This window comes from Cordyceps javanica, chromosome 7 (genome assembly GCF_051103115.1).
Source record: "Cordyceps javanica chromosome 7, complete sequence".
NCBI classification, from domain to species: domain Eukaryota; kingdom Fungi; phylum Ascomycota; class Sordariomycetes; order Hypocreales; family Cordycipitaceae; genus Cordyceps; species Cordyceps javanica.
In genome coordinates, this window is record NC_139301.1 from 384392 (window position 1) to 397290 (window position 12899).

Here is a 12899-nt window from a genome sequence, read left to right on the forward strand (position 1 = left end):
GCCAAAATGTCTGGCAATCTTTGGTCAACGTCAAGCAACCAACCGGCTCTCTTTAGCATAGAATCATGCATAGCACAGAATCATGCACTGAGATGGCATGGAAGGCGGCCGAAAACTTCATGGCCCGGCGAGCTTACCAAGAAACGAAAGCCACTCAATGCAGACTTTCATGTCCGCATTTGCGTGGTCCGTCTAGACAAGTCACGGCAAAAAGAATGCATAGTGGTGGCAGGAATAATGTATTGTGCCAGCATATTCTAAACTACAGTTTCCACCCCCATGTGCAGCTCTCCAGGACAGATAACAACCCTCCCATTCCAAGTAAACTCGTTGGACTTACCAGCAGCGTTAGACCCAAGAATACAAAAGAGTCATCCAGACTGGAGAGGACAGAGAAAAATATCTTTGAAAAAAAAGAAGAAAAAAAGCCATTACCAAAGTAAACCTCCGTAAACAACCATCGATTTCATCTCCCTCACTGCGCGGTCCAAGTCCGTTCAACGGATGCCTTGGACGGCATGCAACCAGGCTGTCTGTTTCCAGAGACGGGCAAGTGAGAAAAGTCGACGCTAGGTCTCGTCAATGTTGCAAAAGTATCTCGAATCCATAAAAGAAAGAATAGCAGAGACACCAAAAAAAAAGAACAACCAAAACAGCCATAGCTTTCGTTCATTGACTATTCCTCCTCCGTAGTGTTCCAAGGGAGTTCGTTCCCGTTGTGCAAGGCCGTAAAAAATAAGTATAATAATCCATGAATGACAGACCGAGAAGTGAATTATAGCTTGTCGGGTAGTTATGTAGTCGTCGTCGATGACTCTGTCAAGTCGGTCAGACGACGCCCGAGATGAGAAGAGAAAATAAAAAGGGTAGAAGAGGCGAAAATTCAAGTGCAATCGGGTAATCCGAGCAATCATATCACCAATGTCCGGGCGTTAGTCGTAAAAATTAAAACAAAGAAATGAACACGAGGAAAACGTAAACAGCAGGCTCAAACCTCCGGCTCAAGCCACAGGGGTTGCCTTGCGCTTCTCAACACTGGTGAGCACCATCCTGGGGGCTTTGCGCTGCAGGTCGACAGCATCGTTGTCCTTCTTAAAGACATTAGCAAAGCTGCCGGTAACGTCGGAGGCGTCACTCTTGCGAGCCATCTGACGGGAGCCGGGACGATCAGAGCCAATGGCCCCCCAGCCGCCGCTAGCCGATGTCCTGGAGCTTGTGCACTCCTCCTCGCCAGCAAGACTGCCGGAGCCGCTACGACCAGAATCCGAGTCATTGTCGGTGATGGGAGAGCCAGAATCCTCGGCCGTCTCGGAAACGGGGCTCATGCTGCCCGAGGAGCTGCTCGTGCCCTTGCGACGAGACATGCCTGCGCGGACCAAGTTGTGAACAGCAGAGCGTCGGGTACGAGTAGCAAAGTTCTTGGAGCCCTCGTGCTTGGCGGTGGGCCTAGCCTTGAGCTCGTCAAGAGAAGGAGGGCCTCGGGGTTGGCGAACGGGGTGCTCACCAGCACGAGCCTGACCAGGGCCATAACCACCAGTCAGGGGGGTGATTGGGAAAGAGGCAGTCTTGGGGCCAGCGGACTTTGGGCCGTCAGAAGAGTTGAGGGCAGAGGCGAGGATGCTGTTGACGGGGGCTAGCGACGAGGCCTTCTTGTGACCGCGGCGGAAGGCATTGGCAGATGGAGGGGGCAGTGGAGTTGTGTCCGAAGGAGAGTCGAACCGCTTGGGAGGGGAGACGCTGCGGACAGAGCTGCGCTGGTGCTCCGGGGGAGGCGAAACCTGGACGCGAGGTAGGCCCTGCTGCTGCTGCTGCTGCTGCTGGAGCTGGAACTGGAGCTGCTGGAGACTGTTGAAGGACGAGGTGCTGTTGTCGCGGTAGTGCATCGGGGACTGAGAAGAGGCGCTCGTGTCGACAAAGTACTGGCCGGTGGCGTGGTTAAAGTAAACCTGCTGGCCCTGGCTCATGGCGGCCTGCAGCTGCTGCTGTTGCTGCTGCTGCTGCTGCTCAAAGGATGGCAGGTGGTGCGACTGGGGGCTGTTGAGGTTGAGGTTCTGGAGCTGCTGCTGGGCGGCGTGCTGGGCGGCGGCGGCTTGCACGTTTCTAAGCTGCTGCTGCAGAAGCTGCTGACGCTGGGCAAGGTACATGTTGGTGGCGACGAGCTGCGCATAAAGGTTGGGATCTTGGGCCTGCTCTTCCATGGAGAGCTCGGGAGGGGCCAAGACCTGCTCGACAGTGTATTGCTGGTTCAGAGTGGACTGGTAGACAGGTTGCTGCTGCTGTTGCTGCTGCTGGTACTGAGAGGCATATTGGGGAAAGGCCGTCTTGGGAGCGTTGTAGTAGTTGTCCTGGGCGTATCCGTGCAGGTTGGCAGCCATGCTGTTTCTAGCAAACTGTTGGGCGGTGGGGGAGGCAGCGGCAAAAGAACTAGCCGTGGCAGACTTGGGGGCAGTGCGCAGGCCGGCGAGGAGATGAGACCTGCTAGTTCGCGGGGTGGGAGCGCCATTGTCATGGGCAGGTTGGTGAGTGGTAGCATCAAAGGAGAGAGGCTTGATGTTCTGACTGCCACGGCGCGAGGAGAGACCAGCAGTGGCCATGGGAAGACCGTTGACGGACTGGGAAGAGAAGCTGTTGGAAGACATCTGAGCGTGACCACCAGTGTACATGGCTCAGAGAAATTTGTATGTAGACGAGAAGTAGGAAAGACGGGGTCGACTAGTGCGGTGGATTTGCTGCTCGAACGAAGCGCGTAGAAAGTGCAGTAGATGAGTAGTGCTGAGACGTCAAATTAGATGTCGAAGCGGGAAATAACGAAATGTAAGTTTGTAACAAGAGTCGAAGAGAAAAACAATGGCAGGCGTCGAGGTCGAAAAGTCGTCGAGGCTGTGATGTAAGATCCAAAAAGAGGTAGCAATAGAGACGCAGGTAGTGGAGCAACCGGACTGTTGGGGAGTTCCGGCTGAAATCGACTGAAAGAGACCAGAGAATTATAGAACCAGAGAGTATATAGACTCGAGAGAACGGCGCAGTACACCGCGGATGACGGACGTAGGTATTAATAAGAATGGGTATTGGCCGTTTGCGTGGGTAGACTCAGTTGTTTATTTGAGTCGAGAGGTAGGAGGCGACCAAGGTCTTGCAAGACCGGAAGAGACTGGCGAGCAGCAGTAAAAAGTCGATGACGGGCTGGCGTTGCGGTATGCCAACGAGGGAAAACAAGTATGGAAATGCGATGATGGTAACAAGAGGCAAAGGCGGACGCGAGTGGTGAGATGATGGCGATGGTGGAAGAAATCGATCAAGAACCAATAACGGGAAGCGAATACGTTATGGTAGGCGTTGGAATAAAATACAAGGCGAAGAATGCGAGTCCTTTTTGTGAGAAAGTTTCAAAAAGCCGAGAGAGGATTGAAGCTCGATCGATTTCTCGTAGCGAGCACAGAGTGATTGTGGCGATGGGATGGTGCTGAGTCGAGGAGGCGCGTGAAAGGTGCAACGAGTGCGGCAAGGCGCGCGGTGAGATGATGGTGAGTGACTAGACTTTTTTTTAATTTCTTGATCTGCGAGGAAAGGACGAAAAAAAAAAGACTATGTAGTCGAAAACGAAGCTCGAACGAACAAGGGAGGACGTGGAGGGGTATAATGGGACAACGGGAGGGGGGAGGAGAAAGAGGTGGAGGAGGAGGAAGGGGGAAAGGTCGGATGGTGATGGGAAGATTGTGTGAAGAGAGGAGAGGAAGCAGGAGAAGAGGAGGAGGAAGAAAGGCGAGGCGAATAATAATAAGTACAGATGGGTCTTTTTAGGGAAGGGGGCGGGGGGGGCAAAGAACTGGGCAGAGAACTGGGCAGAGAACTGGGGAGGCAAATACTGAGCTTGGGGGGGACACGGGGGAGGGGAAGAGGCTTTTACGGGGCTCTTTACGACAAGATATAGTGGGTGAGACGCTGTGTGACAGTAGTGATGAGCGCTGTACGAGGGGCCTCCCCCTCGACCACTATAGGCGCTGTATTTGGGCTGGATGGGGGGATACACAAGGGGGATGAAGAATAACAAGACGCAGAAGAAGAAAAACAGAGAGAAAGAGCGGGTGAACAAAAAATACAGACAAAAATAACATGATGGAAAAAAAAATTGAATAATTAACGTAGGAACCCACTAGGTAACACTATCAGTACTCAGTACTGACAAGGCATGGCGGCGGGTGAGCCAGCGCACGAAAGGGGAGAGGGGCCGACCAGGCAGGCACTGGGGGGGGACTGGGGGGGGGACTGGGGGGGGACCAAGCACAGAGTCAGGGTCATCAGTCAGTTTAATAGTATTCACGGGGATTCACCAGGCACTCATAAGGCAGGCCAACACTAGCAGGCAGGTTAATTAAATAGGCACCTACCTAGGAAGGCAAGTACCTACTTAGGTCGCTCTCTTAACTTACTTACTTTTTAGGGCCCGACAAGTGCCGTAATTCGATACTAATAGAGATAGATGCTCAGTTCCCCCTCAACGCCGCAACGCCGCAACGGCTGGTAAGTAAGAGGTACTTACCTAAGTAGTTAGCGGGTGAGTAAGTACCAAGTACTTAGAGCAACCAGACAGACCAAGCGACTTTTTTTCTACGTCGATTATGTTATTGACCAAGTCTTCTCTGTTGACTATTACATTCCTATTTCCCGACGTGCATCTTCTCGGCCTTTTTTTTTTCTGTCATCTCTCTCTTCCTCTCTCTTTTCTTAATTTTCCCGTCAACCCCCCTGTGTACCACAATGCACGCATACTACGGAGTACTAATTAACGACTTGTATGCATTGTTAGCCCCAGGTAACTTTGGCTGGTCTGGTCTGGTCCCCAAAAAAAAAAAAAAAGTACAAGTACCTCAGGCACCAACCGCCAGACCCCTGACTGGTCCCCCCCTACTTAGTGGGCTGTCTGTCCAAAGAATAAAATAAAAAGGCCGCCACCAACGACTGACTGACTGTAATAATTGGCCACTGAAAACCGCCGCCAGGGTCAGTGTGTGGGGGAAGCTGACGGAGACGGACCGGCCAATCGTAGCGCTCAATACTGAGTACGCTTTGTTTTTTTCTTTTCTCTCTCTCTGTTTTGTTTTTTTTTCTCGGCGGCGGCGGCGGCGGCGGCCCTCCCAGCCACCAAAAGGCGAACCTGGGCAGCTTTCACCTGCTCTTGCTGCCCGATGGATGTGAGCATGGACAGATGACTGGATGGATGGCTGATGTATGCATAAAGGGCCAACGAAAAAAAAAGGACCAAACCCCCCAGAAAACCAAAGCAGAAGAAAGAAAGATAAATAATAATAGAAGAAAAAAACATTGACGTATAGCCCATTCACCGCTATTAGTACAATGGGTCCCTTTTTTTTTCCTTCTTTTGAGCAATCGCCTTTTGATCCTATCCTCGACCTTTTCCCACTCTTTCTCAATGACTTCTGATTTCTCTCAGGGGTCAGTGGGGCGCGCTACCCTCTGGCCTCTGTTTGGTTCCAACGGGAGGGACGCTAGCGCTATGTACCTTAGTTGCTTAGTAAGTACCTACTCAACTACTACTTAGGTGCTCGCACAGTGACCACTTGGTTTCCCCCCATTTTAACCCTGAGTGCTCACTTGTCCGTCCTCCGTTTTCCGGCCTGATATCAGTATCAGTATTATTTCATTCTTGTACGTATCGTTGTTTCGTCTTTATTTTTATTTTTATTTTCATCTTTACCAAGTACTCTTATTCCAACTTGTACTCGTGTCTTTGGCCTCCTGTAATTCATTGTTGCAGGCAGGTGCAGTACCTTTTAGACACCACGTTGAGTACTGCGTACCGCCTGCCCAGGCAAAACCCCCTACATCAGTAGGCCTCGGGCTCCAAGAGCCCTGCATGCATCTGAGTGGATCTCGTCTACCACTATCCGTACCTCGTGATGTTTTCTTTTTTTTTTTTTTCTCTCTCGTCTTTTTTTATCATTCATTTTTAAGCATCTTCTTTTTTGTGCGTATTTTCATTACTTTTTATTTATTTTCTTCTTCACCATCTTCATCCCCATCACCTCCCATCCACCAGCCCGTTCCCATTCGCCTCGGCTACCCAGCGGCATCCACTTCCACTTCTTCCATCTACTCCGTACTCAGCATCCATCCATTCAACTCGTCGCATTGTTTCTCATGTGCATAATCACTCTCCATACTACGAATGCAGATGACCTAGGTACCACATCACACGCATGAACCTCATTCTTCTACCGCCATTCCTTTCTTCTTCCCTTTCTACTGGTACCAGTACCAGTAATATATCAGTATACATGCCCACGCTTGCTTTGCCCTTGTCCTAGTCCTTGTCCATGCCCTTGCCATTCCGCTTTTCCTTCCACCCCGTCCATCATGTCCACCTGTTCATGCTTTTATCCTTTTAGCCTTTTAGCCTTTTCGCCTTTTAGCCTTGAAGTAGCTTTTTCTTCATACACACGTCGCACGCGGCTTGGCATCCTTTGCGTCCCATCTTGCTTGTATGACGACATGTCTCCAGCTGCATGACAACGCCAGGCCACACAACCTTGTTATCCCCCGCCCCTTCTTTTATCTCCTCTTCTTCTTCTTTTTCTTTTCCTTTGCCTCTTGCCAACGGTCCGACGACAACCACGTACCAGACCATGCGATCCGTAGACACAGCTAGCGTTGCACATTATTAGACCTGTTCCATGCTCATACCCTACACCTAGCAACTGCGGACATTTATGTATTTGTCTTGCCAGCCGGCAGAGCCATCCCGCCAGCTGGCAACCGTGAAAATCACAAGAGTTGCAAACAACATCCCCCCTCTTCTACATGATCGCTTTGCTCTCTCTGGCATCATCCGGTTCCGGACAAATCAAGGACCCCTTCGTCCTCGTTCTTGTCCATTCTGCATCCAAAACCAAATCAAGACCAAAGTCTAGTCATTCACCTCACAGACTATGCGCGGAAGCCAACTTCCGAACCCGCTTAACGCAGAAAATTCCCCTCGATCTCAACTCTTTCAAGCAGCACCATCCTGCACAATGCTTCCAATATCGCCTTGATCCAAAACGTGATGCAGCCAAGGATCGTCGGCGTCCCCACGCAGCTCATGTTTCACCTAGGCCACACCAACTCCTGCGCTGCCCTCCGGCTGCCACCCGTCCCTGCGGCACCACCCTTGCTCCGTGGTCCCCTCGACGAGGCTGCGCCGCCAACACCCCAGCAAGGCCTCAGCATCACCTCAGTTGCTCAGCAAGACCTCGGCCAGGGTTCAACGACACAAGAGCAATATGGCGCTAAGTATCCGTACTTACTATTAGCTGCCTCCACAGCCAAAGCAGCGGCTCAACCTCGCGGTCAACCTTCGACAGCCCGCCCAGCCCGCCCGGCGTTGCCCAAACCAAACCCCCGACCGTGTCAGGTGGCCCGCTGCTGCCCATGTCATGTCCCATGTCCTCGCAGATGCACGCGCAAACACGCTGTGAGTACGAATACAATACAAGACTACCCTGTACCATGGACACCGTTTCTAGTGCAATCTGCAGTCAGGGCCCGGGCCGCCTTGAAGCCGTCCGCATCCGACCAAAAGAAACCGTGTATACTATCTCGGTACCACATCAAAGGCATCGCCCTCCTCTTTCCGCCTGTCACAGAAAACGCCACTGTCCAACGATGCTCGAACATGCTATCAGTATCGGGTGCCCTTACAAGGGCGCGCGGGGGAGGGGGGGGACCGCATTCCAGTATCGATTTCGATAAATCAGCACACCAAATTGTCACAGCTTCTGCAATTCTAACAACCCAAGTTCAACACAGCCTTTCTGGTGTGTTTTGTTGGTACCGACTAGTTGGCCCCTTCATTTCCCGCCTGCGCTAGCATTTGCTAAATATATCTGCCAATCCCTCCTTTGTTACCCACACCGTCTCTTGGTGGGTTAATTGGTGATTGGCCATCGCGCGCGAGTCGCTCATGGCCGTGGCTTTGCTTTTTTTCCCCTTCTGTTGACAATCCTTGTCCACCACCACAATACTCATCGATGGCCCCGGCATAGCTCCGGCGCAAACAACCACCCTCTCTCTGCTAGTCTTGTCTTCCCAGCAATGCGCGCGCGCAGCGACTCGCGATCCAGGCTGAGACAGGTGGCCGACTCCCCTCCGAGCCCCACGGCATAGCATCATTGTCATGGGGCGTGTCTCAACCTTGCCGCAAGCGACGCGTCTTACAGCAAGTTACAGGAGACATGCTCACAATACCCAACGCTCTAAGCGTGAATTCCCTGACCCGCCTTGCCACACAATGAGCAATGCTTTCTACTCCTGCCAGCACAACCTTGCCTCGATTTGTTGTGCCCCGGCTCCGCCCCTCTTCGTTGCGCGAATTGCTCACGTATGCAGATCCTCGCCGTGTTATGCAGTCCCCTACCGGTATGCACGATTCACGTTTATAGCAGTGCCCTTTTATCTATTATGCATCATGGAGGCTCTCGATTTCGCACCCTCTCGAGACTGGTAGAACCACGGCACTCTTCCCCTTGGGGGCCATTACGCGTCCCCGTAACAATCCTTGAGCCTTGCTCTCCCCATGCGTACCGAACGGGGCCGTCAAACGTCGCTGCAGACTTTCCCCCTTGTTCCAAGGAGCTTTGCATGCAAGCGGGCAAGCAGGCAGGCAGGGCAAGGTTGCGTTGCTCTACCGATATCCGTAGCACGATTGTGATTCCCTGCTCCTCTCATCCGACACCCCGCCATCCCGTCCTCCCGCCATACCGCTAGCCTACAATAATGGGACGCTTGCAACCTGTACCACCACCTACCTAATCAATGACAAACCATCCCGTGTGCATTTCACATCGGGCGCTTACAGCTGTCACACCGCAGCCAATCACGGTCAAGAGACCAGCATTCCTGCCACACCAACCTCAGCTCGCCGACCCATTCAGATGCAGCCCGTTTTGTCTGTATCACACTTCCACCTCGTGTCCGTCCACGGCATTGGCCCATGCTCGACCCTTCTTGCCTGCAATCTAATTCTGGGTGGCAAGATGGCTGGGCGACATGCACGACATGGACGCGACCTGGACATGGTTCTCGGCAATGGCACGACTGCCACCCCGCATCCCGCGCCGGTCGACTTGGTCTTGTGACGAAGCACAGCCCGCACTGCTGGGATGAAGAAGAATCACGCCAACATGTTAGCTGCAGAAAAGGCCAAAAAAAAAAGAACAAAGAAGAAGAAAAAGCCAACAAACCAAACTGTAAAAACTACTATATACTAGTTGCCGTCGCTGTGGCTGCATCCCAACGGAGAGAAGAGTCCGCCCGGGCGCATCCATATCAGGCTGGCAGACGGCATCCGCCCAAGTGCCTGGAATACGGATGGTGTGTGTGCTATATCTTGCATGTACTGTATATCAGTAAGTACGTGGTTACGATGCCCCTGACGTCAAACAGGATAGACCTTGCATACACACCGTACTGAGTCGTAAACATGCCTCAGGATGGTTCTATACCAGTGCCATGGACTACAAGTGTTTGATTTATACCGAGAAAAAACGAACAAGGTGCAAAGAGAAGAGAGGAGATGAAGCAGAAGAAATATACGCGGGACAAAAAAGCACATCTATAACAAGGTCACGCCACAGTCTCTGTGCCACGTTCTGGTACCTCAGGAAAATGACCTGAGCGCTCAGCTTTGCATACAAGCAAGAAGCCAATAACCACATATTGATCATGATATAGTTACAAAAATGTCTCCATCATGTACAGCTATTGTGACAAAGCTCCATGGATCCTCCACTCGCCTTCCCTTGACCAAAACACCCTCCCCGGGCATCCCAGCGGCGATGTTCTCTCACCCCTTTGCTTGTCATCCTGCCTCGTTTGCGGGTACGGCCCGTTCCTCTGGCTCTGTTTCTCTCCTCTCTTCCTCTCCCTATCCATTGCATCCAAGAGAAAGGGGGGGGGGCACAACATCCCACACATTTGTTCCTGATGCTTTCGGATATAAAGGGAAAACTACATCGACAAAAAGACACAAACTCGGAGGTGCAGGGGTTGTTGTTGCTGCTTTTTCTTTTTTTTCTTCTGATTTTGTTTCTTATCTTGTTAAGATTACTTCTTAATTGTACTTGTAATACTGAGGGAAAGCCCGGGGAAGATGCAAAGGAAACCATGAGACGGATGAAGGGGTGTTTTGGCATGTGTGTGTGTGTGGAAATGAGGTTTCGGTGCACTTTTGTCACAAAACTTTTCTTCAACCGCCCCCCCGCCTCCTATAAAACATGTAAAACTTTCAAAAGAGAGAGAGAGGGGGGGGGGGGGGGGGGGGGGGGGGCAAAACAAAAGAGGAAAATATTGGAGCGTATATATATAAAGCAGACATTGTTTGGAAATAAAAACACAGAGTCTTTGCCACCTTTTGTCAGCAAAGGGGGGCGCGGAATATCCCTCTAAACACGACCCTGTTTCTGAAACGGGAGGCCGTCACGATAGGAAACACGCTGCTTTTGAGAGTAATCATCCTCCTTTCTCGTCAGTGAAAAAAGAGAGGCCAAAGGAGGCGGGGGTTGTTTGGGAGGAATTGGCGAGTCAAGACCTGGCCAGGGCCTTGGAGACAGGACGGGAGAAGCGGGCGCGACGAGAGAGAGAGAGAGAGACCCACGAACACGACAACGGAGATAATGAAGTTGTTTTTGAAGTCATCGTGTTATCATGGACGGACGAATCGTGGTGCTTGGCCCGGGTGTGATTGCCCCCCCGCCGTTGTTCTGCGCTGTAAGTGAGTAGTCAACGACGACATGACATGCAATGGGAGGAGCTACTCCCTCTCCAACAAAAAAAAACAAAAAAAAACAAAAGAAGAGTAAAGAGGACGAGATCGCCTCGTGTGCTGCCAAAGACATGAGCGTTGTTCAAACCGAATTGTAGGCAGTGGCCCGGTTCATAAATCTGTAAAGAGACCTTTTCAACTCTCCTCTCGTCCGTGGTCTGTCACCGCCCCCCCCAAGATAACGCCCTCATCTGCTTTACCCACCCAATCGCCTCCCGGGAGAGCTTTTCTCATGTTCTGCGGCAAAAAAAGGGGGAGGGGGGGAGGAGAAGAAGAAGAAGGAGAGAGACATTGGAGCTTGGGGAAACTTGTGCAATTTTCTCGGCATACAACAGACTCAGCCTTTAGGAAGAAAGGATTTGGCTGCGTAGCAAGATTTGATATCAAAAGAGGATAAAAATAGACGCTGCTGCGAGTCCATGTGCGTGAAAAAAGAACTCGCGAAAAAGCTTTTTCAAAAATTCGACAGTGTTGTGGGAGGGAGCGAGTGGGGAGAAGAAAGAGGGTGATGAGATGGAGAAAAAGAAATATGCATGGACAAAGTCAGAGCCAAAAAGAAGATGCAAAAGAAAAAAGGAGTGAAGCAGTGGGAAAGCTCGTTTGTCGGTCCTGGGTCTCGGTAGCGACGCACGACGCCTGCTGTGATGACTGGGATCCCTCTGTCCAACTCTCTTCGAGCAGACATGGAGACTACTCTCCTAGGTCGCATCGTATGGGCCGCAATATGTTTCTAGAGCGCTTCTCAGCTCCAAATTGCGCCAACTCTTCTGGTGTTTGGGGTTTGGAGGTTTGGGGTCCATGGTAGTCTTGAGGGGGGGGGGGGGGGCTCCGAGTTGGGCGCGCCGTCCAGCAGATTCAACATGGAGAAGAAGTGTTCATTTTTTTGTCGACAAGATTTCCACTTGGAAGCCTGAGTCGGGCGTATTGCAAGCAAGAATCAAGATCCGAGCAGCATGTATATACATATACACGCTTACCGGCTCGCTCGGCTCGGCGGCACCGAGATCTGATAGCCGCCCCCCCGCCGGGGCCCCTGTCCCTCGGCCCCCGCCTCTCCACCGCGAGGGAGGGAGAGGGGGGATCAGTTTTTTCTTCTTTTCTTCTTTTTTCCTTTATTCCAGCAGACAAAAACGTGCGTTGTGATGGATTGAGCAGTCATTGCAAAGGGCGCGGGGCGGGGGGATTTGGCCCTGCGAGATTGGTGAGGATGGGCAAAAACGCGGATGGAAGGCACGAAAATTCCTGGAGGATTACAAAAGAGAAGAGAGAGAGAGAGAGAGAGAGAGGGGGGGGGCTTTCCTGGCGATGCAATTGCACAGAATCCATGGATTTGCTCTAGACTCACGAAGAGCCTCATTCGATGTAGAGTCTAGACGCAAGGCAGACGATTGGGCTTTTTTCTTCTGCTCCGGGATTAACCCCCAGCGATCTGCTCTCAAGAAACGTTTCGTGAAAAAGGGGGGAGATATATATCCCTCTTTGACTTATGCTAGAAAAAAAAAAGAGAACCAAGCAAGCACAAGTCTCGAATCATTCTACTCGACGCCGATGACGATGAAGCAAAGAACAAACTTGCACGCCTCTTTGTTTGTATTGTCCTCCTCCCCAGAGAGAAAAAAAAAAAGAAAAGGACAGTTCAAAACAAGGCCATCCAACTGCCGCCCTCGATAATTTTTTTTCTTAAAAAAAACCCCATCCATCATCATCCTCATTGAGCAGGCAGGACAAGCCAAAAGTCGATTCGACTTTATGTCCTGGGAGATTTCATCTCCTCTCCGCCACAACAGAATCATGACTAAAGTTTTGTTTTATCGAAGAAATAATTGGCTCTTTTTACCTTGTAAAATGATTTTTTTTACCCGTCTACCAACTGCCGAATTTCCCCCTTGTTTACGGCGTTCCTCATGACGGCGGGCGTCGCCCTTGCTTTGCCACACAGGGCTGACTTGAACTCTTTCTTATATTAGGCATATATATATATGCACACCCCCCCCATTCGGCGCGCCTCTGTGCTCACCCTCCCACCCTTTTCTTTAAAAACAAGAAAAAAAAAGTGTCTTGCTGATCTTGCAGCACATTT

General features: G+C 51.3%; 1 protein-coding gene across 1 annotated transcript; it reads right to left on the reverse strand.

The window, feature by feature from the left end:
• Nucleotides 1-1001: 1001 nt before the first annotated feature.
• V2A60_009644 (uncharacterized protein) lies at nt 1002-2639 on the reverse strand (the record flags this gene model as incomplete). The annotated part of the gene is made up of 1 exon (XM_083260909.1): nt 1002-2639. One exon carries the CDS (start codon nt 2637-2639, stop codon nt 1002-1004), a length of 1638 nt encoding a protein of 545 aa, XP_083117035.1.
• Nucleotides 2640-12899: the final 10260 nt, after the last annotated feature.